We start from the raw sequence: 21185 nt of genomic DNA, 5'->3' as shown, positions 1-21185 counted from the left end.
CTCTGGCGTTTTCAGAGTTCCTGAATGCGGGATGAAATGTCGGTACGCTTCGTCGCAAGTCGAGCATTATATCGCTTTTACATTTATAAAGCTGTCACACACCGTACTCGGGTATCATTGTGAAAGGGGTATTATGCTTTAATAATGGACAGCATCGCGTGTCAGATTCATCCGGTCGAATGGAAATGTACGAAGTTTATTTTGTTTCTCCGCTCGAATCCAATGACGATACATCATAATTGAGAATTATGATTCTATCAGAGAAATAACGCCATCTGTTTATACTTTATGTGTAAAATATTAACATTTTCTCATTATTATAAACCTTTTATAATGAATGATGTAAATCATTGATTTATGTAAAAATTTTCTGCTATATCGGTATATTATATTTTTATTAAAAATAAGTTACGTTACATTCCCACCTGGTGTAAATAAACTTATCGAATAATACAATTATTATTTGAAGCTGATGTAAAAATCGCAATCAGCGTTATAAATATGCATTTCACAATATTTCAGTAGTTTGAAAAAAGTTTCAAAAGTATCAAACAAGATAAATGTTTCTAATTAAGTACCGTACGAATCTTAACATAAATATCATGCAGATGTTGTTACATTTATAAACAGTGATAAACTAATGAACAATGCAATGATGCGAAAGTAACATGAAAATAAATATTTCACGAAATCAATATTTTTCTTATAAAGAATCGCGTTTACAATTCGAAAAGCTAATACTTATTAAATGACATTATATTATGAGCCATTTTGAATGGAAGCAAAATATTCGTTGTATCTTTTCTCTTGTGCTTGCTGTAATTTTTGCAGTTTCTTCATCTGTCCTTTACTAATCTCTTTACCGGAAATATCGTGCGTCGGTATACCCTAAACATAAAACTTTATCAAACACTGTAAAAAGATTTATGGATTGATTAATATATAAATGTTCACTTACATTACTATCGAATTGAGAATATTTATCTTTTTCTAATTTAAACATCTCGGAAGGAGGAATTTTTCTCTGCGCTTCTTTTGCTGCAGCTGCCGCTGCAGCTTCCGCTTTTCTTTTCTCTTTCTCTAGTGACTTTTCCATTTCCATTTTTCTCTTACATTCCTTCTCTCGCAAAAGTTCTTCTTTATTTACTAATTTAACTTTACAAAGTTCTTCGTTACTATCCTCCAAACGTACACCGATATTCGGTAAAATTTCATCACGTAATTTATCACATTCCTCAAGAATATCGTTAGCCTTTAATACTTTAGCATGATTTCTTACTTTTTCCCGGAAACTTGCCAAAACCTCGAGATACGGCATAACAGTTTCTTCAACCTTTAACGAAATTTATACGTGAAAAATCCATATTATAAATTAAAGAGAAAATATATAAGGTGTTCGGCTACGGATGGGCATCTTTTGAGGGAGTGATAGCTGAGATGATTGTGTACAACTTTTTCCTTCACCCGTAGACGAACACCTTCTACATAAAACATACATTTGAATTTTCGGTAATGCTGTCTACCGGGAAACCAATAGTGTCGTGCGGATATGGTATTGCACCAAATATAGTAAACATTTTTGTAATATAAACTGCAATATCTCTAAGCAACAAAGTATTTTGGTGCTTAACTTGTTTCCTATAAATATTGCAATGTGTTACAAGTTCTCTAATCGCATCAAGTGCACTCCTCGTGTCAATATTATCTGTAATAAAATATTTATTAAATACTATTGATACATAATAATCAAAAAAAAAATGTAATAATATGAAATTATCAACTTACCGCATAAGGCAGCGTGTACAGCATCCTTAGCGTTACTGAATTTATTGTTTAACTCTATTTCAGAATTTGTCCATTTAGTAAAGGTATTAATATTTGTTTCTGATCCCAAAGATCTAATTCCGCATTTTATATTTAAGAAAAATTCCTATAATTATATATGTTAAGTATAATATATTAGGTTATTAAAAGTTTTTAAAACATAACTCATAAATGCTTATACCTACATTCAAAAATTTCTCATACTGCATAGCCATATTCATGGTATTATCACTATAATCTAATGTATCCTTCCATGAATGTAAAAGAAATGCAAGTCTGAGTTGTCTTGCTGAATGTTTTTTTAACGCATCTTGTATAGTAATAAAATTTTTTAAAGATTTTGACATCTTGCAACCTGCTATAGTTAAATGACCAGCATGGAGAAAATATCTAACCCAATTAGAATTATTAAAATACGCTTCTGCTTGTGCTATTTCATTATCATGGTGTGGAAATTTCAAATCGACTCCTCCGGTATGAATATCTAAACTTTCTCCGCAAATTATCGACGCCATAACCGAACACTCTATATGCCATCCCGGTCGTCCCTTACCCCAAGGACTGTCCCACCATGGCTCTCCTTCTTTTGAACACTTCCAAAGTGCAAAATCAGTTGATGATCTTTTTTCAGACAGCTCAGTACTGCTTAAAACTCCTAATTAAACAAATTTCCAGTCAAAATCTGACACATATATTTAGAAGCAATCAATTCTTACCTTCTCCTTCTTCTAAGCTTGATGTGTCACCATATGCTTCTGGAACTAGTTTAGCATAATAATGTTTATCTTGCTTATCAAAGGAAGAAACATCAAAATATATGGAACCATTACTCTCATATGCAACTCCATTTTCTATAATTTTTTGAATAAATGCTATAATTTCAGGTATATATTCACTAACTCTTGTCAGAACATTTGGCTTTAACACCTAAAAAAGAATATTTCGCTATAAAATTTTTTTCCATATTTAATTTAAATGTACAGCTGAATTTATCAATTTATTTAATATTACATTTAAAGCATCCATATCCTTGTGAAACTCTGATTCCCAATGTTGTGATAGTTTGCTAAAGATTGAATGTTCTGTGACAGTAGCTCCTTTCTTTTTATCTAGCCACTCAGCTAGTGGGTCACGTGCTTCTTTCAATAATAACTGTATTCACAAATTACAAATACAGTGTTTTTATATACAATTATAATATTTATCTTATCAATATGTAGTGTTAATATCATATACATACTTCTTGATATTCCTTAATTTTATTATCATCTTTAAGCTTGACTGCATTCTCAAGATTTTCTATTGCTTTTTCTACATCACATAACATCTTTTGTAGCATACACTTTTTATCTACATCATTTGTAGCTTTTACTGTACCCTCAAAGGTACACATTACACTTTTTGCATCATCTAGAATTTCATCAAGAGGATGATCTTCTTCTACATAATTTTCATATAAATAATTCTGCCTAGCTCTTTTTATAATTTTGTCATCTATATCAGTAATATTCATTACATATAAAATATCGTATCCAAAATAATCAGACAATACACGGCGTAATATATCAAATGATATATATGATCTGAATAATTAAAAAAAAATTAACATGAAAACAGATATTGTTACATGTTGTATTTTGAGAACATATAAAAAATTGGTTTTACAAGTAAGTTTCTGATTACCTAGCATGTCCCATATGTGATGCATCATAGACTGTAGGTCCACAACTATACCATAATATACGATTTCCAAATTGAGGAATAAATAATTCCTTATCTCTAGTTAAACTATTGTATACTTTAAGAGTTGCAGCATTTTTTCGCTGTGGTGGAGACCAAGGTGGTTGTAGTCTTTTTGCCATTTGTGATCTGTAAAAGCAAAGATGTATGATTATAAAGCAAAAAACAAAAATATATGTCTCTTTTTAATTTGGTTAAAGAACCTTCTTTTTCAAAGAATTACCACTAATTACTTTTAACTCTCTTTAAATGTACATACAAAGAATATGGAAAAGTGTCAATGTCACGTGTTCAGAACCACACTTCTAGTGGTTTCCTTATACTGATATTATTACATTTTTGCAGTCACATACTTGTAAAGACAATTATCTATTATAAAGTGATTTATTTGTTCTTTATTAATAATATATAAAAGATAAAACAATGTAAACATTTTACCTATGGATAAGAATTTTTTATTCAGTCATACTAACCTAAATTATATATCTATTCAAAAAGTGAATATAATAATACTGAAAAGCAATGTTAATAGATGGGATACTAAGCGTATTACTTTATAGTATTATTAATTATCTATTGCTTATCTATAATTGCAATACTTTTATATACATTGCAGTACATATGAAATTTGACATGATGCAATTTCCATGTGATTACTACTATGTATAGAAAATTTCAGAAGAGAATAGTAGCGTGCTCTAGCGGAGTTCGCGTTCCCTATATTGCGGTAAAGTTTAGAGGTTCTCAAACTTCTACTTAGTCGATTTAAATTCTAGAATCAGAATCCCTGTCATGTCATAAACAACGAAGGTGGTTTACGATAGCTGTTATCCTCCAATGGTCCCAATGACATGACGCACTTTATTAATTTACAAAATCTTTGATTTTATTTGATGAAGATTTAAACTGTATTTAAAATTATGGCTCAAGCAAAGGTAAACTCCCAAGAAGAAACAAGTGGGACGCTTAATGATAAAGAGAAAGAGAGTGATGAAAAAGAAGGTATATTGTAAATAAATCTATTTTAAAATGCTATGAAATTAATGTTTATTATATTTCAGCTATTTTTATTAATACATAAAATTTATTACTAATCTTTTTAATGACAGTTTATACAAAATATTTCTTTCAAGTAACAATCATAATGGTATTATTTATTCTTTTTATTAGGCACTACAACAATATTAGAATGTGCAGTTTGTCTTCAACCATGCATATATCCTGCAAGATTGCCTTGCAATCACATATATTGTTATTTATGTGTCAAAGGAGTTGCAAATCAAAGCAAAAGATGCCCTATGTGTCGTCAAGAAATACCTCCTGATTTTCTTAACAGACCACAGTTAGTGGAAGTTGATGAAGCACAGAAAGAATCAGAGCATTTTGAGGAGGAATATCAATGGTTTTATGAGGGTCGAAATGGTAAAATACTTTTTTATATCTTCATTAATTTTATTTATTAAGTATATAAATCTAGCAGGGAAAGTGTTACAGACACATATCCATCTTTTGAAGCAAACATTTCCGAATATAAAATATATTACATATACATTTGCAAATAAATAAGTCACTTCATTATTTGTTTAAAGCTTTAAATAAAATATAGAGAAGTTTATGTCCTACCCCCTTCATAGGTTGGTGGAAATATGATTCAAGGACCAGCCAGGATTTGGAGGATATTTACAACCTAGGTAGCACCCAGTGTGAAATTTTAATTTGCGGCATGCTTTATGTAATTGATTTTAAAAATAAATATCAGTATAGAAAACATCAACCATATTTTAAACGTAATATTAAGCGGGACAAAAAAGATGCACCTTGCAAGGGTGTCTCAGGAATAAAATAATTATATTTTGCACATCTTTTCATACATATAATTGATATGAGGCGTTTTCAGAACTTACTGGTATTTAGAAGTCATATAATTTATAGAACTATGTATGGTTTTACACAGCACATAAAATTTCTTGTAAGGTATTGTATGATATAAGGAATATGAATCTCTATTATTTTGTTACAAAAGTTATGATTTAGTTTTAATGTGTATTTGTAATAAAACCTCTATATTCCAGAATATAAGTTATTTTTTCTTTGTAAATTTCCCAATTAAAAACATAAAATATTTACTAGATAACTTTAAAATGTTAAAGTATTTCTGCACACTGGCTATTAATTCCCTTGCATTATAGAATACATAACTTGTGTAATTCTTAAATTATATTGTTGCAGGTTGGTGGCAATATGATCAACGTACAAGCCATGAATTGGAAACTGCATATAAACAAGGCAAACGGAATTGCGAATTATTAATTGCTGGATTTCTTTATATTGCTGATTTTGGTTCAATGCTTCAATTACGTAGAAATGATCCTTCTAGACGAAGAAAAATTAAACGTGATTTGTATAATGTACCCAAAAAAGGAGTTGCAGGTTTAAGATTAAATCATCAAGATGAAGAAATTATTAGAGAAGTAAGGGGAGCAGAAAGACCAGCTAGTCCCGCAAGTGATGATATGGGTATAATGTTTAGTAAATATTTTTATTTATTCAAATTTTAATGTTGTATGTAATAACTTTGCAGTGACTTTTAACTATTTGGGTAATATAATTTTATACTTAAAGGCACGGGAGATGGTACAAATACTCCAGTACCTCCAAGTAATACACCACAAACACCAGCAGGTGGAACAGCAAGTGGTGATGCTACACCTCTAAATGATAGAATGGAACAAAGAGACTCTTTGCATCAAGTATTAGAACAAATGCGTTCCTTAGTTCTGAGAGAACATTTATCTTCAGACACAGATGATGAATTAGATGAAGATGAAGAAACTTCTACTCATCCTACATTATAATGACTACAAACGTCTAACATTTCCTATTCATCAAACGAAGATCATTTTTGAAAAAAGCTTAAATTTATTAAAATAAATGTAGCATCTCATTAAATGAAAGATATAGTGTAATAAATTCATGTACATGATTTAAAGATACAGAACGCTTTATATACGATATACGATCTATATACTGTTCTGTGATGAAGAAAATTAAGTACAACAATTAAGTCTTTCACATTCAAAATATCCAATGAATGATTATTTCAAGTATTCTCTTACAATACTCATGGTTTATAAATTATTCATCAGTATACATCTGTAACTCAACATTTTTATCATTTTCAAACATGTTTTTCAGAAAGATATCATTCCATGCTGCTGTACTTTAATGTTCTACTTAATTCTGATATGTATAATTTCTGTTATTATTATTCTAGATTATATTGTAAAATTCTTAAATGTAGGTCATCGAGAGTTATTAAGGGTATCTAAAACAAAAAAATAATAATAGAATCTATTTGTGTGTACATAAAATGTAATATATTTCATTGTTTAACAATGTTTCGCTTGCACGCTCCACATAATTGGCAGACTGCCGTTTTTTTACTCGCTCTTTATTTTAAGAATAAAAAGTTCGATGAAATTCGCCAACTAATGTTCTTTGTTATAATATTATGTTAACACCTAGCGAACTTATCGATTCAATATTATCCCAAGAGGAATAAATTGCCAAAATTGGTGAATTGAAAAATGCATTTCAAAAACTGTACATTTCAGAATTTCTAAATTTATATAGTGTTATGATATGCAAGAATTAAGCATGTATTTTTTTTGTATATTTTGAAATATTGTAATTGTTAACAGTTAATATATATATATCTGATTGTATTAAATAATATATTTATTTTAAGCTGTACATATATGATACAATTTTTTATTTTTATTAGGTCATCCCATAAATTCGTGCCGTTTCTTGAACGGTTACATATGTATGTAAAATTCGGCACGAACTTACGGGATGACCTAATACATGTATTTAATTTTTTCATCAATATTAACTGATCTTCGATGTGCTTATTAAACTGTTGGTATATATCTTAAAAAAAGTTGAACAAATACTTATTTACTTGGATATAAAATATTTTGTTTTGATTGTAAATTAAATTTGCCCGCCATGAAAGCATGTCAAAACTATAATCAAAGAAACTTCCATGTGGGTAATAAAAGCCGGTCTACCGCCAGATTCTGAAGTTATTTATGAAAGCGAAATCTTGTAGAAAAAGCAATGATTCATTATGTACTAATGATATAATTTAAAAGAAATGTGTTTGATATATAATTTATAAGGACTGTGTTACTTTTAGTTGCAACATTGACATAGATTTTTTTTTATACGCAATATCATATAGAATGTAGAGTATTGGTTTTCGGGCTGTACGTTTTCAACAGTTTTCAGTTAATAAATTTGAGATAGACGGCGTTCAAATAAAGAAAAAAATAACAGTTGCTAAATAAATTGTATACAATTGTTTGTTATAACATTATATCGCGTTCAAACGATCAAACGAACAGTTAGCTTTTATTAACGCAATATGAAACAGTTACGTTATACGTAGAATACGGTAAAAAAAAGATTTTATTTATATGAATAGTTATAAGAACGAAATAAATAAAAAATAATACGACGAAAAGAAAGTATATATAAATAGATTGAAACTACTGTAATCGCATGATCTTCCGGTCGCATTATTTGATAAGTCTAAGGTGGCCCAGTTTCAATTAACGGTTAGATTTGAATAAAAATATATTTACGGTGTTTAACAAAACAATTTGTGTTTCAGATCACAGATTCGTTTATGTAATTAAACAAAAATTGGTGCATCATATAAGAGGACATAAATTTTATAACGCAATGAACATACAAAAAAGTCCAGAAGAAATAATCATTTTTGTGACCCATGTCGAAGCAGAGGGTCCATTCCTCAAAATTTGGGGTCAGGTTGACAAAAATTCTGCAACATGTGTGGAACGTATGATTTTACCTTTGGTCGAACAATTTACCAGAAGTCAAGGTTGTATCGGACCTTTGGCAGCCAATTTATACATAAATGCTCTTTGCTGTGCTAGATTTCAAAATGAGGGGTATTATCGAGCTAGAGTAATTAATATACGACCTGATGGTATGGTAGTTCTGCAATTCATTGACTATGGCAATATTGAAGTTCTACCACCTCAGGAGATTCATCTGCTTGATACTATACCTGGTTCTGAATCTTTGAAATCATTTCCACCTGTGGCATTTGATTTCGCATTGATGAATGTGTTGCCTGTAAATGATGTTTGGGAGAACAAGATAATTGAGTCAATTAAAAAGTCCCTATGGTATAATGAATATAAAATTTTGATTGGTTCTGTGGTTAACAATTACCGGTTTATTAAACTTTGGTACAATAATGAAGATTTCAGTGAATTACTGATTAAGAAACACATGGCAATAGGAGCTACATTGCATGACATGTTCAGGTATTTATTTTTATATTAATATATCGTTTTTATAAAATATTTTAAATTTCAAATATGTCTACATTATCTTTATTTATTAAAATTTGTCCATATGTTATAGGCCAAAATGTATACAACAACCTCAAGTGCCAATATATCAACCATCTAAACATTCTATCAGTAGTAACTGTCCTACAATGACACCTGTAGATAATATGAATCCATTGAGAAGTGATGGAAATGAAATGCATAGATATCAACCAAATGTTCCTTTATGTTGTGCAACTCTACAGAAACAAATGATGCAGGCACCTGTTCAAGAAGCTCTTGTTTTTAAATCTCGTGTTTTAGACGTTCCATCAAAACACGATGTATACGTATCTTGTGTAGAAGACGGTCCGCATAAGTTTTCTGTTCAACTTCAAAGCACTTCTGAAATATTAAGGGTACTCATGTTAGAGATTAATGCTCATCCATTAGAACCATTACAAGAACCTCCTTTACCTGGTTCAGTATGCCTAGGTCGTTACACACGAGATAAAGCGTTATGTAGAGCTGTTGTAATGTCTGTAATGGAAAGCAAATGTAAACTTTATTATGTTGATTTTGGCCATACAGAATTGTTACCGTACACGGATATTTTCCAATTACCACCTCATTTTATTAATCCTAGAGTACTTTCTATACGATTAACGCTGAGTGGTGTTTACGAGTTAAATGCTACAGATGAAATGAAACAATACTTTAAAGAAATAGTGACAGGAAAACCACTGGTTTTACATGTACGTCCACCGGAAGGACCACCGTTGGTTCAATATGGAGATTTATATGATAATGAAAAGAATATAAAGGATATTCTCAGACAAGCATTTCCAACTCCAAGTACAATGACACCTGCAGCTACATCTCTTATGTATCAAGAACCAAAAAAATTATTAAAGGGCACTGAAGAAGATGTGCTCGTTTCATTTGTAGAATCTTGCGAAAAGTTTTTTGTACAATTGCAAAACAACGTGAAATCTCTTGAATTAGTAATGAATCATCTGGCAGAATTTTGTAAAACTGCGCCAATTTTAAGCTTATCGCATCTAAATATTGGTCTTCCTTGTGCTGCTTTGTATGATAATCAATGGTATAGGGCACAAATCATTGGTATAAATGAAAATAGCATAAAGGTTTTATATGTTGACTATGGCAATGAAGAAACAGTACCTTTATCATCTCTTCGTTTCATCCGAGAAGATTTAGTTAAAAAATTATCAGCTCAAGCTATAAAATGTGTACTGAACGGTTGGGGACTTTTGCCATGTACTCAAGAAGTGTATGATCAGTTTGAATTAATAATTTTAGAGAAAAGTTTACGCTTAAGAGTAGTAGATGTAACTGCGGATGGCGTAGTAGTAGATTTATACGAACCCGAAACAATGGAGGATATTAGATCGCAAATGCTCCAACCCACTGAAGACGAGAAGAAAGTAATAAATCAACCGAATTATGAAACTATGGAAGAACAACATCCCGTAAAAATCAGTCCAAAAATGAATCAAAGCGAAAGTACAAATAAATGGCATAAAAAAGATCAGTCAGATTCGTGGCGTCAGCCAGCAAATAGAGACTTTGCTCAAGAAAAGAATAAATTTAAAACTTGGAAAGATGAATCGAACGAAGGAAAACTAAACGATACTAGAAACGATAAAGGTAATTTTCATCGTAATGATACACGAAATGAAAGATTTAATAGGGACGACTTTTCTAATAATAGAAATACGAGAGATAAATGGAATAACAAAAACGAATATAACGATTCATTTAAGGGTGGAAGAAGTCCCAGAGGTGGAGGTAGAAACAAAACTTCAGGATATGGTGGATTTAAAAATCATTCCTCTTCAGATAAAAGTTGGAGCGATAAAGATTCAGATACATCATCTAAAGGAAGTAGCAGACGGGGAAGGAATGGTTCTACTCGTGGTTATTCCAAACGCGAAGGATTCTCTGGAAGAATTCAAAGAGACAAATACAGTGACAAAGAAAATGATAGAAGCTTTAGAGGCGGAAAGACGAATAACGACTTCTCTCGTGGAAATGATAGATTCAGGGATAAGAAAGGACAAGGATACAGGTTATCACAAAACAAGTTAAATGCTGTAAATTCTTTCTCTGATGGGGAACCACGAAGATATAGTCCAATGAGAAATAGAAACGAAGTTCGTATACCATCTCCTAATATAGATATTGGATCTACAAAAACTTGTGAAGTAGTCTTTACAACTAGCCTCTCTGACTTCTTTATTCAGTTAAGTCCTGATTATACTGCTTTAGACTCTGTAATGGAAAATATCGCATCAATATACGAGGAAGGTGGAGAATTACTAAAAGAATCTGAAATATTATCTGGGGTGTACTGCATTGCTCAATATTCGGTAGACTTAAAATGGTACAGAGCATTGATTAAATCTGTTGAAGGGAACAGTGCAACTGTACAGTTTGTAGATTATGGGAACACAGAAACAGTTGAATTTGACAAAATCAAAGTTATTCAGGAAGAATTTTTAAAACTTCCAGCACAAGCTGTGCATTGTAAATTACTTGGTCTAAAAGATGATGCTCTTGACAACAACAGAGTAAAAGATTTCGAAGATAAAGTTACTGAGAAAACGTTAGAAGCGGAATTTATAATCGAAGAAAATGGTAGATACTGTGTTTTATTACGAGAAGTTATCGAAGGCTGGCCGACCAATACTTTTATAAATGAAGAATTCTGTAAAAATATTGATTTACAAAAAGCAAAGGAAGATGCACTATATAGTAAAAAAACTTCTCCTACTACAAAACAATTCAAATCACCTGATTATGCGTCTTCGGATGCTAAATGGACAACGATTTCGGATATACTTAGAACTACGAAAGATGCGATTATCACATGGTTTACTAATCCTAATAATTTTTATTGTCAGGTACTTGATAATGAAAGTGAATTTAGAACTATGATGAATGAAATTCAAAAAATATACGTTGGAAGAGAACCTGTTCCATCTTACACATTACAGGTAATAGATCAATATGAACTATGTTGAAATTTTACTATTTCAAGTTAATTATAAAACAATTATTATTTTCAGATTGGTTCATCAGTAATAGCAATATTTTCCGAAGATGGAGCTCTTTATCGTGCAGAAATTCTTGAATTAAATAAATTAAATGGTCATCTTGTTCAGTACATAGATTTCGGAAACAGTGCTGTAGTTAATACCAACAAAATTTATCCAGTAGAAAAGAAATTAATGCGTCTTCCTAAACAAGCTGTTCACTGTTCTTTATTAAATATTGTTCCAAAAGATAATCAGGGCTGGTCAAAAATAAATACAGCAGCAATTGATAACTGTTTTAATGCTGACAGATTTGAGTGCGTATTTCATGATCTAAAGGATGATAAATATTTAATATCTTTATCGAATAATGGAAATGATGTTGCTGCAACATTAGTTGAAAAAGATCTTGCAACATTTGCATCAGAGAGTAAATCAGATGCCGCTGTTGAAGGTACAGTACTTCTCGAAATTCTTAAAAATTTAGTAAATCAAGTAAAATTATTATTTTACTTACAGGTAGCGATACCACAACATCCGCAGTTTCACCTAATGTAGAGAGAGTAGATATAAATCTTCTAAGTGGTCAAGTACTGAGAGTTAAGGTTTCAAGTGTTGAAAATGCATCAAAGTTTTATGTTCAGTTACCTTCAGCTTCTGAATGTGAAACCAGAATCAACACCTATATGGCTAACAAAGATCCTGAGGTATGTTTTATGTGTTCATATCAAATTATATTATTTTTGTAACCATAATACAAAGAATACGAACTTAAGTTACATATTTAAACAAGATTGTGGTATGATACTAGTGCTATAGCTAGTACATTATAATCCGTTTTTCGTTCCTTTATATATTTTTGGTGTTACTATGAGTAGTAAAAAATTACGTTAACATACTAATTCTTCAACTAACTAAAATAAGTATAAAAAATTTTATGCCGTTTACGCAATGGTATTTCACTAATTTTCATTATTTTAATCATAATATTTCTTACATTCCATTGCACGATGTATGGTATTAATAACTAAATCGGTAAACTGTATTGTCCCTATGCTGTGCTATTCTCAATCACTAAGTTGTTTTACATACTTGATATGTTATACATTGATTATAGAAAATACCCCTGCCATTTTGTATCGTTATTTAACAATCTCTAAATTGTATATGTATATTTGATAAAGTAATTAATTAGGTAAGTCCTTGTGTTTTGTACACTGCTCCGTTTTGTAAATTCGTGTATTATTTGTTTTTGTTATTTTAATATATTTGGTATTTTTCAGTTAGAATACAATTTAGTTCAGTAAATAGGACTAAAATCTATTTTGAAAATATATATAGTATTGTGTATGTTTAAAAACTTTTTAATTTGCATATTTTACTCTTTTGTGATTTGAAAACTAATATTTTTATTATTACATATATCTTTGTATTTTTACTTACACTCCATTTACAATTTGTTCTATTTCAAATAAATATTTTTAACATTGCATGCTTTAAATTGTTTATTGTTATGTATCAAATAATTTTTTAAATTGACAATCTTTTAGTACTAATTAAAATAAGATTGTTATCATTGTTAATTTATTTTCATCTACATTTTAAAAATGTTAATTCATCCAGTATTTTACAAACATGATAGTTCAGAGCTTACTTATTTATTAATCTTATTATCCATTATGTACTTCGAAATTTAATCCAAAAATGCAGGATAACATAAAACTAATGTTATTGTGAACTATTTCAAAATTAAAGTCTCTTGTATATGGTTATATAAAATGATTTCTGCGAATAATATCGGTAAGAAATAAGTATGGTAATGGCAGGTGATGCAACGATTAGCAGCCCATGAGATATGCCTGGGCACAGGTTGTTTGATTTATTCAAATGGAGTTTGGAGGCGAGCGGTAATCAATAACCATTCACGAACTGCAGGCTTTGATGTAAAATTCATTGATACTGGAGCATATGATGAAATTCTCTTGGATAGTGTGAGTTTTTTTTTAAAAGAAAACGAGATCAATCTACATGCTAGATTCACTTTACCTACAGATAATATAACATTATTGCTAGGAGTAGGAGTTACTTAATACCATACTTACTGCATTGAAGAATGTTTAGTAGAATTAAATGTATTAAAAGTTATATTTCAGGCTATTAATATTCAGACTACAAATCCATAAATTAATCATTTTATTGCTTTATTTTTTATTATCAAGCAAAGCATTTAACTTAAGTATTTAAAATATTTATTAATAAGATTCTTATATTCTCTGCTTCAAATTTTATTTTTAATATAAATATTCAATTACTAATATATTCTGTTAATTTAGGTGCTAGCCTTACCAGGAGAACTTTCAGTTATGCAAAATCAGGCAATTGAATGCTCTCTTGCAGATGTTGTATCTTCTCCCGAAACAGATAATGCATTGAAAAAACATGCTGAAGGGAAAGAAGTAATAATATGTGTTAATGAGGTTGACAATAATAGGTAAATACAATATTAATCATCGATGTTGTTCAAAAACAAAACAATGGATAGTTTTAATATACGTTCTTATATCTTTTCAGACTCATTGTAAAAGTATTTGACTTATTTGGTAACAAAATAAAGGTCTCTGAAGATTCTGACGAGAAAATACCTCCAATATGTCCGATGCCTATTTTAAGTTCTACTCACAAAGTATCAGTATCATACGCAGATCATTCTGCTAGTATATGGCTTCAGCGTAACGCAGAATACATTTTGGATACAAATTTAAGCGAGGCGCTTGATCAGCATTATTCTACTTCCGGAAAATTAATAGAACCAACCGTAGGTCTTGTATGTGCTGCTAAAAGTGTCGATGGTCATTGGTATCGTGCTAAAATTATAAAATGTACCGACAATGGAGTTTACGTGAATTTCATTGATTATGGTAATAACGAAGAAGTGACCCCTGATGTAGTAACGGCTTTAGAGCCACGTTTCTATATACCACATCAATTAGCTATCAATGTATCGTTACCGGTAACGCTTAATTGTCCAATACCTGAGCAATTAAGCGTACTACAAAATTATTTATCAAATAAAGAACTTACTGCTGTTTTCCGTAATACAAACAATAAATGGATCGTAGAATTATTAGATGATGGAGAAAAGATCAGTGACAAATTCCGCTCGCTCAATGCAGAAGAACTGTCTAGTACAGGAAAACCATATATTCACAATGTGATGGTAGGTTCTACCTACAATGTATACGTATCTCATACAGATTCTCCTAGTCAATTCTGGCTTCAACATGTGGACGATGCTACTGAACTTTCAACCAAACAAGAAGAGCTTCAAGAACAAGCTCCCACGTTCCCAGCTGTAGAGGGAATACTAGAAGAAGGAAGTCTATGTGTTGCTGTGTACACCATAGACAACTTATGGTACAGAGCACAAGTACTTGATGCTGACGAAGATATCACAACTGTTCGTTTCATTGATTATGGAAACACAGATATTATCGACAATAAGTCTGTGAATATTCGACAGATACCAGACTCGTGGAAAGAGATAAAGGAATATTCAGTTAAATGCAGATTAGATGTTATTCCTGTAGATTCGGAGGATTGGAATGTTACAACTTGTGAGAAATTTGAAAGTTTAGTAACATCCGTTGAATCTTTGCAAGCATCGATAATAGCAAATAGTATTCCAAAACGAGTAGATTTATTGATAAATGGGAAAAGTATTAGTGAAACGTTGGTCGATGAACATCAGGCTGTAAAGGTTCACAGAGAAGAAGAACTAATTGACGAGATAGTTGATCTTGAATTGGATCCTCATTCTGCTTTCGTAAGTCACGTTAATTCTCCAAGTGAGTTCTGGGTTCAAGAAGAAAAGTCTGTAGGTGATTTAGAAGTTATGACTGACAGATTTATCGTAGCGCATATGTTTCCCAAAGTCGACGAGATTAAAGAAAATTTATTATGCGTTGCAAAGTATCCTGAAGATGAATATTGGTATAGGGCACGCGTTGTATCACACAGTGATAATGCCACACAAGTTATATATATCGATTACGGAAATTCTGCTACCTCGACTGAAATATGCGCCATACCTGAAGACCTTGCGATTATACCTCCATTGTCAAGAAAATGTAGCTTAGTTATGCCAGAAGGAATTACGGAATGGTCACAGAGAGCTTGCGAAGAGTTTACAAAATTGGCTGCTGATGGGGCAACTATATTTTTATTAGACGTTCTAAAAGAAGATGAAACATCGTTAGTGAAGTTAACGTTGAACGGTGAAAACGTAACCGATATACTTGCAAACTTCTGCGAACGTTTCCCACCGATAATAGAGGAACGATTACCTCCTTTGGGCGAAGAAAATTCACCGAATGTATTTGTAACTCGCGTTAATTCACCGGATGATTTCTGGATTCAAACTGAAAGTAGCACCGCAGATTTAAACACGATGACAGACAGACTGCAGGCAGCTCCTAGTTTCCTTCCTCTAAACACGTTTGAGACTGGTACCATTTGTGCTGCAAAGTATTCTGAAGATGAACAATGGTATAGAGCTAAGATCCTTTCTCATTCTGAAAATGGTACTGAAGTTTTATTCATAGATTATGGCAATGTAGAGATTACAAATGAAACACGAGTGCTGCCTGTAGATATTATAAATATTCCTCCTTTAGCCAAACACTGTGCTATGCAAAAACCGAATTCAATAAGTGAATGGTCTCAAGAAATGCGCAAAACGTTCGAGGAACTGGCTGCAGATGGAGAAACGACGTTTCAGTTTGAGATTCTTGATGACACTAATGATCCAATGCATGTGAATCTTAGTTTTGAAGGAACAAATGTTGTTGATATTGTAATAACACACACTGAAGATGAATCTTCAGATGCAGCTATCGCAAAGGAAGATTCATTTAAAGATGAAAACATTAATAAAATAGCAGATGAGAAAACACATGAACCTGTAGAAAATGATGAAGCTCGGAAACAAGAAACAGAAGAAAATGTAAATAATGAATGCTCGAACATGAACTCTTCAGTGGAGCTTACCATTGATGAAATAGTTCAGAGTATGAAACCGGACGAACTAGAAGAAGAGGAAACCATTGAAAGTAATAATATTAATTTAGAAACCAATGAGAATGATGTTGTTAAAAAAGTAACAACAAATTTAGAAGAACAAATTGAAATACAATCATCTAATGATGTAAATCAAACGCAAAAAACAGAAATTGATACTGAAACACAAAATGTGAATGAAACAGAAGTTGCATTAAACGTAATAGAAGTTACAAAATCAGATTCAGTCTCGACTTTGGTAAACACCATAACTGATTTGCAAAATCCTGAAGAAGAACAAACTAATATATCTGGTTCAAAAATAGAAAGTATCGATAATGTTAGAGACACGGCAGAATTAGAATCACCAAATAAGGAATCTGTGACAACTGATAAAATAGAAGAAATATGTGAATTAAAGAAAGATGTGCAAAGTAGTAATCTGAATGAAGAAAACACAATTGAAGTAGAGTCAACTAATGAGCAATCTGTAACAACTGATGAAATAGAAGAAATATGTGAATTACAGAAAGACGTGCAAAGTAGTAATCTGAATGAAGAAAACACAATTGAAGTAGAGTCAACTAATGAGCAATCTGTTACAACTGATAAAAAAGACGAAATATGCGAATTAAAAAAAGACGTACAAAGTAGTAATCTGAATGAAGAAAACACAGTTGAAGTAGAGTCAACTAGTGAGCAATCTGCTGTAACAACTGATAAAAAAGAAGAAATATGCGAATTAAAGAAAGACGTACAAAGTAGTAATCTGAATGAAGAAAACACACTTGAAGTAGTGTCAACTAGTGAGCAATCTTTAACAACTGATAAAAAAGAAGAAATATGTGAATTAAAGAAAGACGTACAAAGTAGTAATTTGAATAAAGAAAGCACAGCAGAATTAGAATCACCAAAACAGGAACCTGTAACAACAGATAAAAAAGAAGAAATATGTGATTTAAACAAAGATATACAAAATAATAATGAAGAAAACACAGCAAAATTAGAATCAACCAGCGAACAACATGTAACAAATGATAATAAGGAAGAAACATGTGAATTGAAGACAAATATACAAAGTAACAATGAAGAAAACACAGAATTAAAGGCAGCTAATGAACAGTCTGTAACAAATGATAAAAAAGAAGAAATATGCGAATTAAAGAAAGACATACAAAGTAGTAATTTGAATGAAGAAAGCTCAGCAGAATTAGAATCACCAAAAAAAGGAAACTGTAACAACTGACAAAAAAGAAGAAATATGTGAATCAAAGAAAGACGAACGAAGTAATAATCTGAATGAAGAAAGCACAGCAAAATTAGAATCAACCAGTAAACATCATGTAACAAATGATAATAAGGAAGAAACATGTGGATTGAAGACAGATACACAAAGTAATAATGAAGAAAACTCAGAATTAAAGGTAGCCAATGAGCAGTCTGTAACAAGTGATACCTGCACAGAAGTTTCGCAAAAAGAAGTCGTTAATGGGGATAAAATTAATAATGAAGAAAAAGAAAGTGACAGTGAAAACTGTAAGGTACAAGATGAAAACAAAGATAATGTAAGTACAACAGGCCCTAAAGATTGTTCTGAGATAAAGGCAGATAAAGTGGATAAAAAGGAATGTTTAGATGTACAGTTTGTAGAAATAGCAAACAACGAATGTAGTAAGATTATTGACACACCAAAAACGATTTCATTAAGTGACTTATCAGTTTCTACGAATGTTGAAAAGAAAAAAGATAATGAAAATTCTTTGCCCTCTGAAGGTACTTCAGATTCTTGTAAATGATTGTATACAAAGACTAATCTCATATTTGAAAATAATTTTTTAAAAAACACTTAATCCTTTTCTGAATGAATTATTTAATTTTGCAAAGAGATCTGTGTTTTATTTAATATAGTTTGATTATATGAACAATATCTTGCTTGAAAAATATAAAATGCGCAGATAAGAAATATTATCGTGCTTTGTTCGAAGAAGAAATTTTCAGTAAAAGACAACATTCCTAAATATATATTGCGGCTTTAAATGTAAAGAAATTGGAGTATAAAACATTATTTTTATTTCTTTTATATTTTTTCACGTAATTAGTAAACATAATTTTTATTATTATTTCATTTTGTATATTATTATTACGCAAACTTCGTTTTATAGTAACATGAAAGCATAAAAATAATAATGAAATATTTTCTGGTGCTTTGCCAAAGAGTAATAAAGGTCATATTTGCGTTACATATATTAATAAAGGACTATACTTCAGTTTCGATATAATTTTAGTATAGGATAAACAAAGACAGAGACAATTTCAGAAATTAAATATCTGAACATAAATTTGATATAATGTATGAAAGTTACATGAATTTGTTTTTACTTAACGTGATAAAAAGTTTTAATTTGTATTATTTATTCATTCAAAGATTATTATTATAAAATTAGTTATTTCCTTAAAACATTTTAATCCATTAATAATTACTCAAACATTATGCAAACTTAATATTTGCCTATGGATAAAATAACTAAATGCTGTTTAACAGTAAACTAAGTACATGTAATTTATAATGCGTTTATTAAATAAGAAATTAAGGTACTCGATAAAATCAATATAAAAAGTTATAGAGTACATAATATAGATATATTATTAATATTATTCAGGTACTATCTATGAAGTTAATAAAACATTTTATATTTAAACAAATATTTCATAAGATTATATCAAGTTTATGAAACAAATAAGATTAAAGATGTTTATTTTCTTTGTCGGTCTATTTATTTTTTTAAACAACCGTACTATGATGTTATCTTTTTTTATAAACATAAGCTATTAAAAAAAACAAATTATATTTTATTATTAATTATTACATAAATGAGTTGATAATAGTTTGATTTTCATAATTGGTTTAGTTTATACTGGAATTAATACTGTTGTATGTTTAACGAATTTTTATAATATTTTATTAATTATATGTTCATATACGCCTCTATAATAAAAGGAAACGTTTATTTTTTTTTCATTTCTGAAATTACAAAATTAAAATGCCCCCCAATAGTGATATTGTTAACTGATGCGATATTTCTTTCATGAACCTTTATTGCAATAATGTGATAAGATTCCCGAATGCCCTTTAATTGTACTCACAGTATTGCGTTCTTTAACATGAGATTATGTAAACATTTCTATTATAATAAAGTATATTTTCTAATACGAGTGGAAATGTTTCATCTTTAGTACAGTAATAATAAGAGTGAAGGAAAGTATTTAAATTTTGATGAGAAATTACTTTGTTTTTATTCAAGTGATGATATATTTTCCAGAAATTTTTTCTATGTTTTATCTTCACTTTCTTGCTTATGTTCTTTATCTTCACTTGATTGTTGTCTCCTTCTCTTCTTGTGTCCGTACTTATTCTTTTCTGCTTAGTGAAAAATTCATATTTTAAACTTAAATTGTCTATAAAAAGTAATATTGTATTATATACCTTTTCTTTTAGCTGTTTGTACATTTCTGTTCATGTCAGTATTATATTTTTCTATTCTTCTCTTTACCATACTCTCACGAGCTATAGCTATTTCATCTTCCAGATACCATCGCAGAGGACCTCCACATCGTTCACATACCAATCGATCGTTCAAAGGTCCAAGAGCACCACCCCTTGAAGTACCATCTTGATTATCATTTCCTCCTCGTAATCTATTTTGATATCCACCTCGTAGTCCATTTGTATATACACTTCGTCGTCTACCCGCATTTCTACCTCGTCCACCTTTTTGAAATCCTTTTTGACCGCCGCGTAGTCCGGAAGATGAAAGTTCGTCTTCGTTAATGCGAAATTTAATATCAGGTCCTTCGTTGGTTGTGCCGCGTGAGAGAAAAGGTAGTATCGAAACTTTATGTTTCGAAAACCCTGAATTATCCTTGACGTCACAACAGAATCCATAAGGTTTTAATAAAAGGTTTTGTTTCGATGTGGCAACATGATGTTTCCTCGATGTTCCATCTTTTTTCATCTTGCCAAAAATTGTACTACTAATAATTTTGATTTAAGCCAGAAAATTAACGAAAAAGAATTATGAAAGCATTTTAGAATTTTGTAGGATGTTAGATTTGGAGTTTTGTAGTTTAGAGTTTTGTAAAG

General features: G+C 30.5%; 4 protein-coding genes across 14 annotated transcripts; 2 read left to right on the top strand and 2 right to left on the bottom strand.

Moving 5' to 3' along the window:
- Window positions 1-376: 376 nt before the first annotated feature.
- On the bottom strand, window positions 377-4211 carry LOC114883185 (cysteine--tRNA ligase, cytoplasmic). Of its 4 annotated transcripts, none has more exons than XM_029200738.2 (10): window positions 4038-4211; window positions 3508-3693; window positions 3065-3407; window positions 2836-2976; window positions 2541-2751; window positions 2010-2479; window positions 1786-1930; window positions 1497-1705; window positions 959-1333; window positions 377-888 (listed from the first exon to the last, which is right to left on the bottom strand). In XM_029200738.2, exons 2-10 carry the CDS (start codon window positions 3684-3686, stop codon window positions 760-762), a joined length of 2202 nt encoding a protein of 733 aa, XP_029056571.2. In that variant the 5' UTR covers window positions 3687-3693; window positions 4038-4211; the 3' UTR covers window positions 377-759. The 4 variants fall into 4 exon arrangements, with proteins under 4 accessions (XP_029056571.2, XP_029056580.2, XP_029056588.2 ...); XM_029200747.2 differs by lacking the exon at window positions 4038-4211 and adding an exon at window positions 4003-4036; XM_029200755.2 differs by lacking the exon at window positions 4038-4211 and adding an exon at window positions 3824-3938.
- A 106-nt stretch (window positions 4212-4317) lies between these two features.
- LOC114883155 (E3 ubiquitin-protein ligase RNF146) lies at window positions 4318-7056 on the top strand. Of its 4 annotated transcripts, none has more exons than XM_029200665.2 (5): window positions 4318-4566; window positions 4735-4986; window positions 5199-5255; window positions 5794-6093; window positions 6187-7056. In XM_029200665.2, exons 1-5 carry the CDS (start codon window positions 4485-4487, stop codon window positions 6417-6419), a joined length of 924 nt encoding a protein of 307 aa, XP_029056498.1. In that variant the 5' UTR covers window positions 4318-4484; the 3' UTR covers window positions 6420-7056. The 4 variants fall into 4 exon arrangements, with proteins under 4 accessions (XP_029056498.1, XP_029056625.1, XP_029056635.1 ...); XM_029200792.2 differs by having other exon boundaries at window positions 4319-4566; window positions 5794-6081; XM_029200802.2 differs by lacking the exon at window positions 5199-5255 and having other exon boundaries at window positions 4320-4566.
- Window positions 7057-7530: 474 nt separating this feature from the next.
- On the top strand, window positions 7531-20254 carry LOC114883170 (tudor domain-containing 6-like). 5 transcript variants are annotated; one of them, XM_046285549.1, is made up of 9 exons: window positions 7531-8023; window positions 8243-8924; window positions 9025-11950; window positions 12023-12443; window positions 12509-12696; window positions 13816-13980; window positions 14323-14480; window positions 14561-18084; window positions 18183-20254. In XM_046285549.1, exons 2-9 carry the CDS (start codon window positions 8314-8316, stop codon window positions 18224-18226), a joined length of 8037 nt encoding a protein of 2678 aa, XP_046141505.1. In that variant the 5' UTR covers window positions 7531-8023; window positions 8243-8313; the 3' UTR covers window positions 18227-20254. The 5 variants fall into 5 exon arrangements, with proteins under 5 accessions (XP_046141505.1, XP_029056538.2, XP_046141504.1 ...); XM_046285548.1 differs by having other exon boundaries at window positions 7532-8023; window positions 14561-18078; window positions 18178-20254; XM_029200705.2 differs by having other exon boundaries at window positions 14561-20254.
- Window positions 20255-20320: 66 nt separating this feature from the next.
- Window positions 20321-21153, bottom strand: LOC114883062. The gene is made up of 2 exons (XM_029200428.2): window positions 20529-21153; window positions 20321-20462 (listed from the first exon to the last, which is right to left on the bottom strand). Exons 1-2 carry the CDS (start codon window positions 21055-21057, stop codon window positions 20374-20376), a joined length of 618 nt encoding a protein of 205 aa, XP_029056261.2. The 5' UTR covers window positions 21058-21153; the 3' UTR covers window positions 20321-20373.
- Between the last annotated feature and the right edge of the window lie 32 nt (window positions 21154-21185).

Source organism: Osmia bicornis, chromosome 4 (genome assembly GCF_907164935.1).
Source record: "Osmia bicornis bicornis chromosome 4, iOsmBic2.1, whole genome shotgun sequence".
In the NCBI taxonomy this organism is placed as follows: domain Eukaryota; kingdom Metazoa; phylum Arthropoda; class Insecta; order Hymenoptera; family Megachilidae; genus Osmia; species Osmia bicornis.
This window is presented reverse-complemented; position numbering and strand designations above follow the sequence as displayed.

Coding starts and splice junctions, on each gene's coding strand:
- LOC114883185 (XM_029200738.2), bottom strand. CDS start 3,686: ATGGCAAAAAGACTACAACCACCTTGGTCTCCACCACAGCGAAAAAAT. Junction 3,408..3,507: donor TCACATATGGGACATGCTAG/GTAATCAGAAAC, acceptor TTAATTATTCAG/ATCATATATATCATTTGATA. Junction 1,334..1,496: donor GCATTACCGAAAATTCAAAT/GTATGTTTTATG, acceptor ATTTCGTTAAAG/GTTGAAGAAACTGTTATGCC.
- LOC114883155 (XM_029200665.2), top strand. CDS start 4,485: ATGGCTCAAGCAAAGGTAAACTCCCAAGAAGAAACAAGTGGGACGCTT. Junction 4,987..5,198: donor GTTTTATGAGGGTCGAAATG/GTAAAATACTTT, acceptor CCCCCTTCATAG/GTTGGTGGAAATATGATTCA. Junction 5,256..5,793: donor GGAGGATATTTACAACCTAG/GTAGCACCCAGT, acceptor ATATTGTTGCAG/GTTGGTGGCAATATGATCAA.
- LOC114883170 (XM_029200705.2), top strand. CDS start 8,314: ATGAACATACAAAAAAGTCCAGAAGAAATAATCATTTTTGTGACCCAT. Junction 11,951..12,022: donor TTCCATCTTACACATTACAG/GTAATAGATCAA, acceptor TATTATTTTCAG/ATTGGTTCATCAGTAATAGC. Junction 14,481..14,560: donor AATGAGGTTGACAATAATAG/GTAAATACAATA, acceptor ATATCTTTTCAG/ACTCATTGTAAAAGTATTTG.
- LOC114883062 (XM_029200428.2), bottom strand. CDS start 21,057: ATGAAAAAAGATGGAACATCGAGGAAACATCATGTTGCCACATCGAAA. Junction 20,463..20,528: donor ACAAACAGCTAAAAGAAAAG/GTATATAATACA, acceptor TTCACTAAGCAG/AAAAGAATAAGTACGGACAC.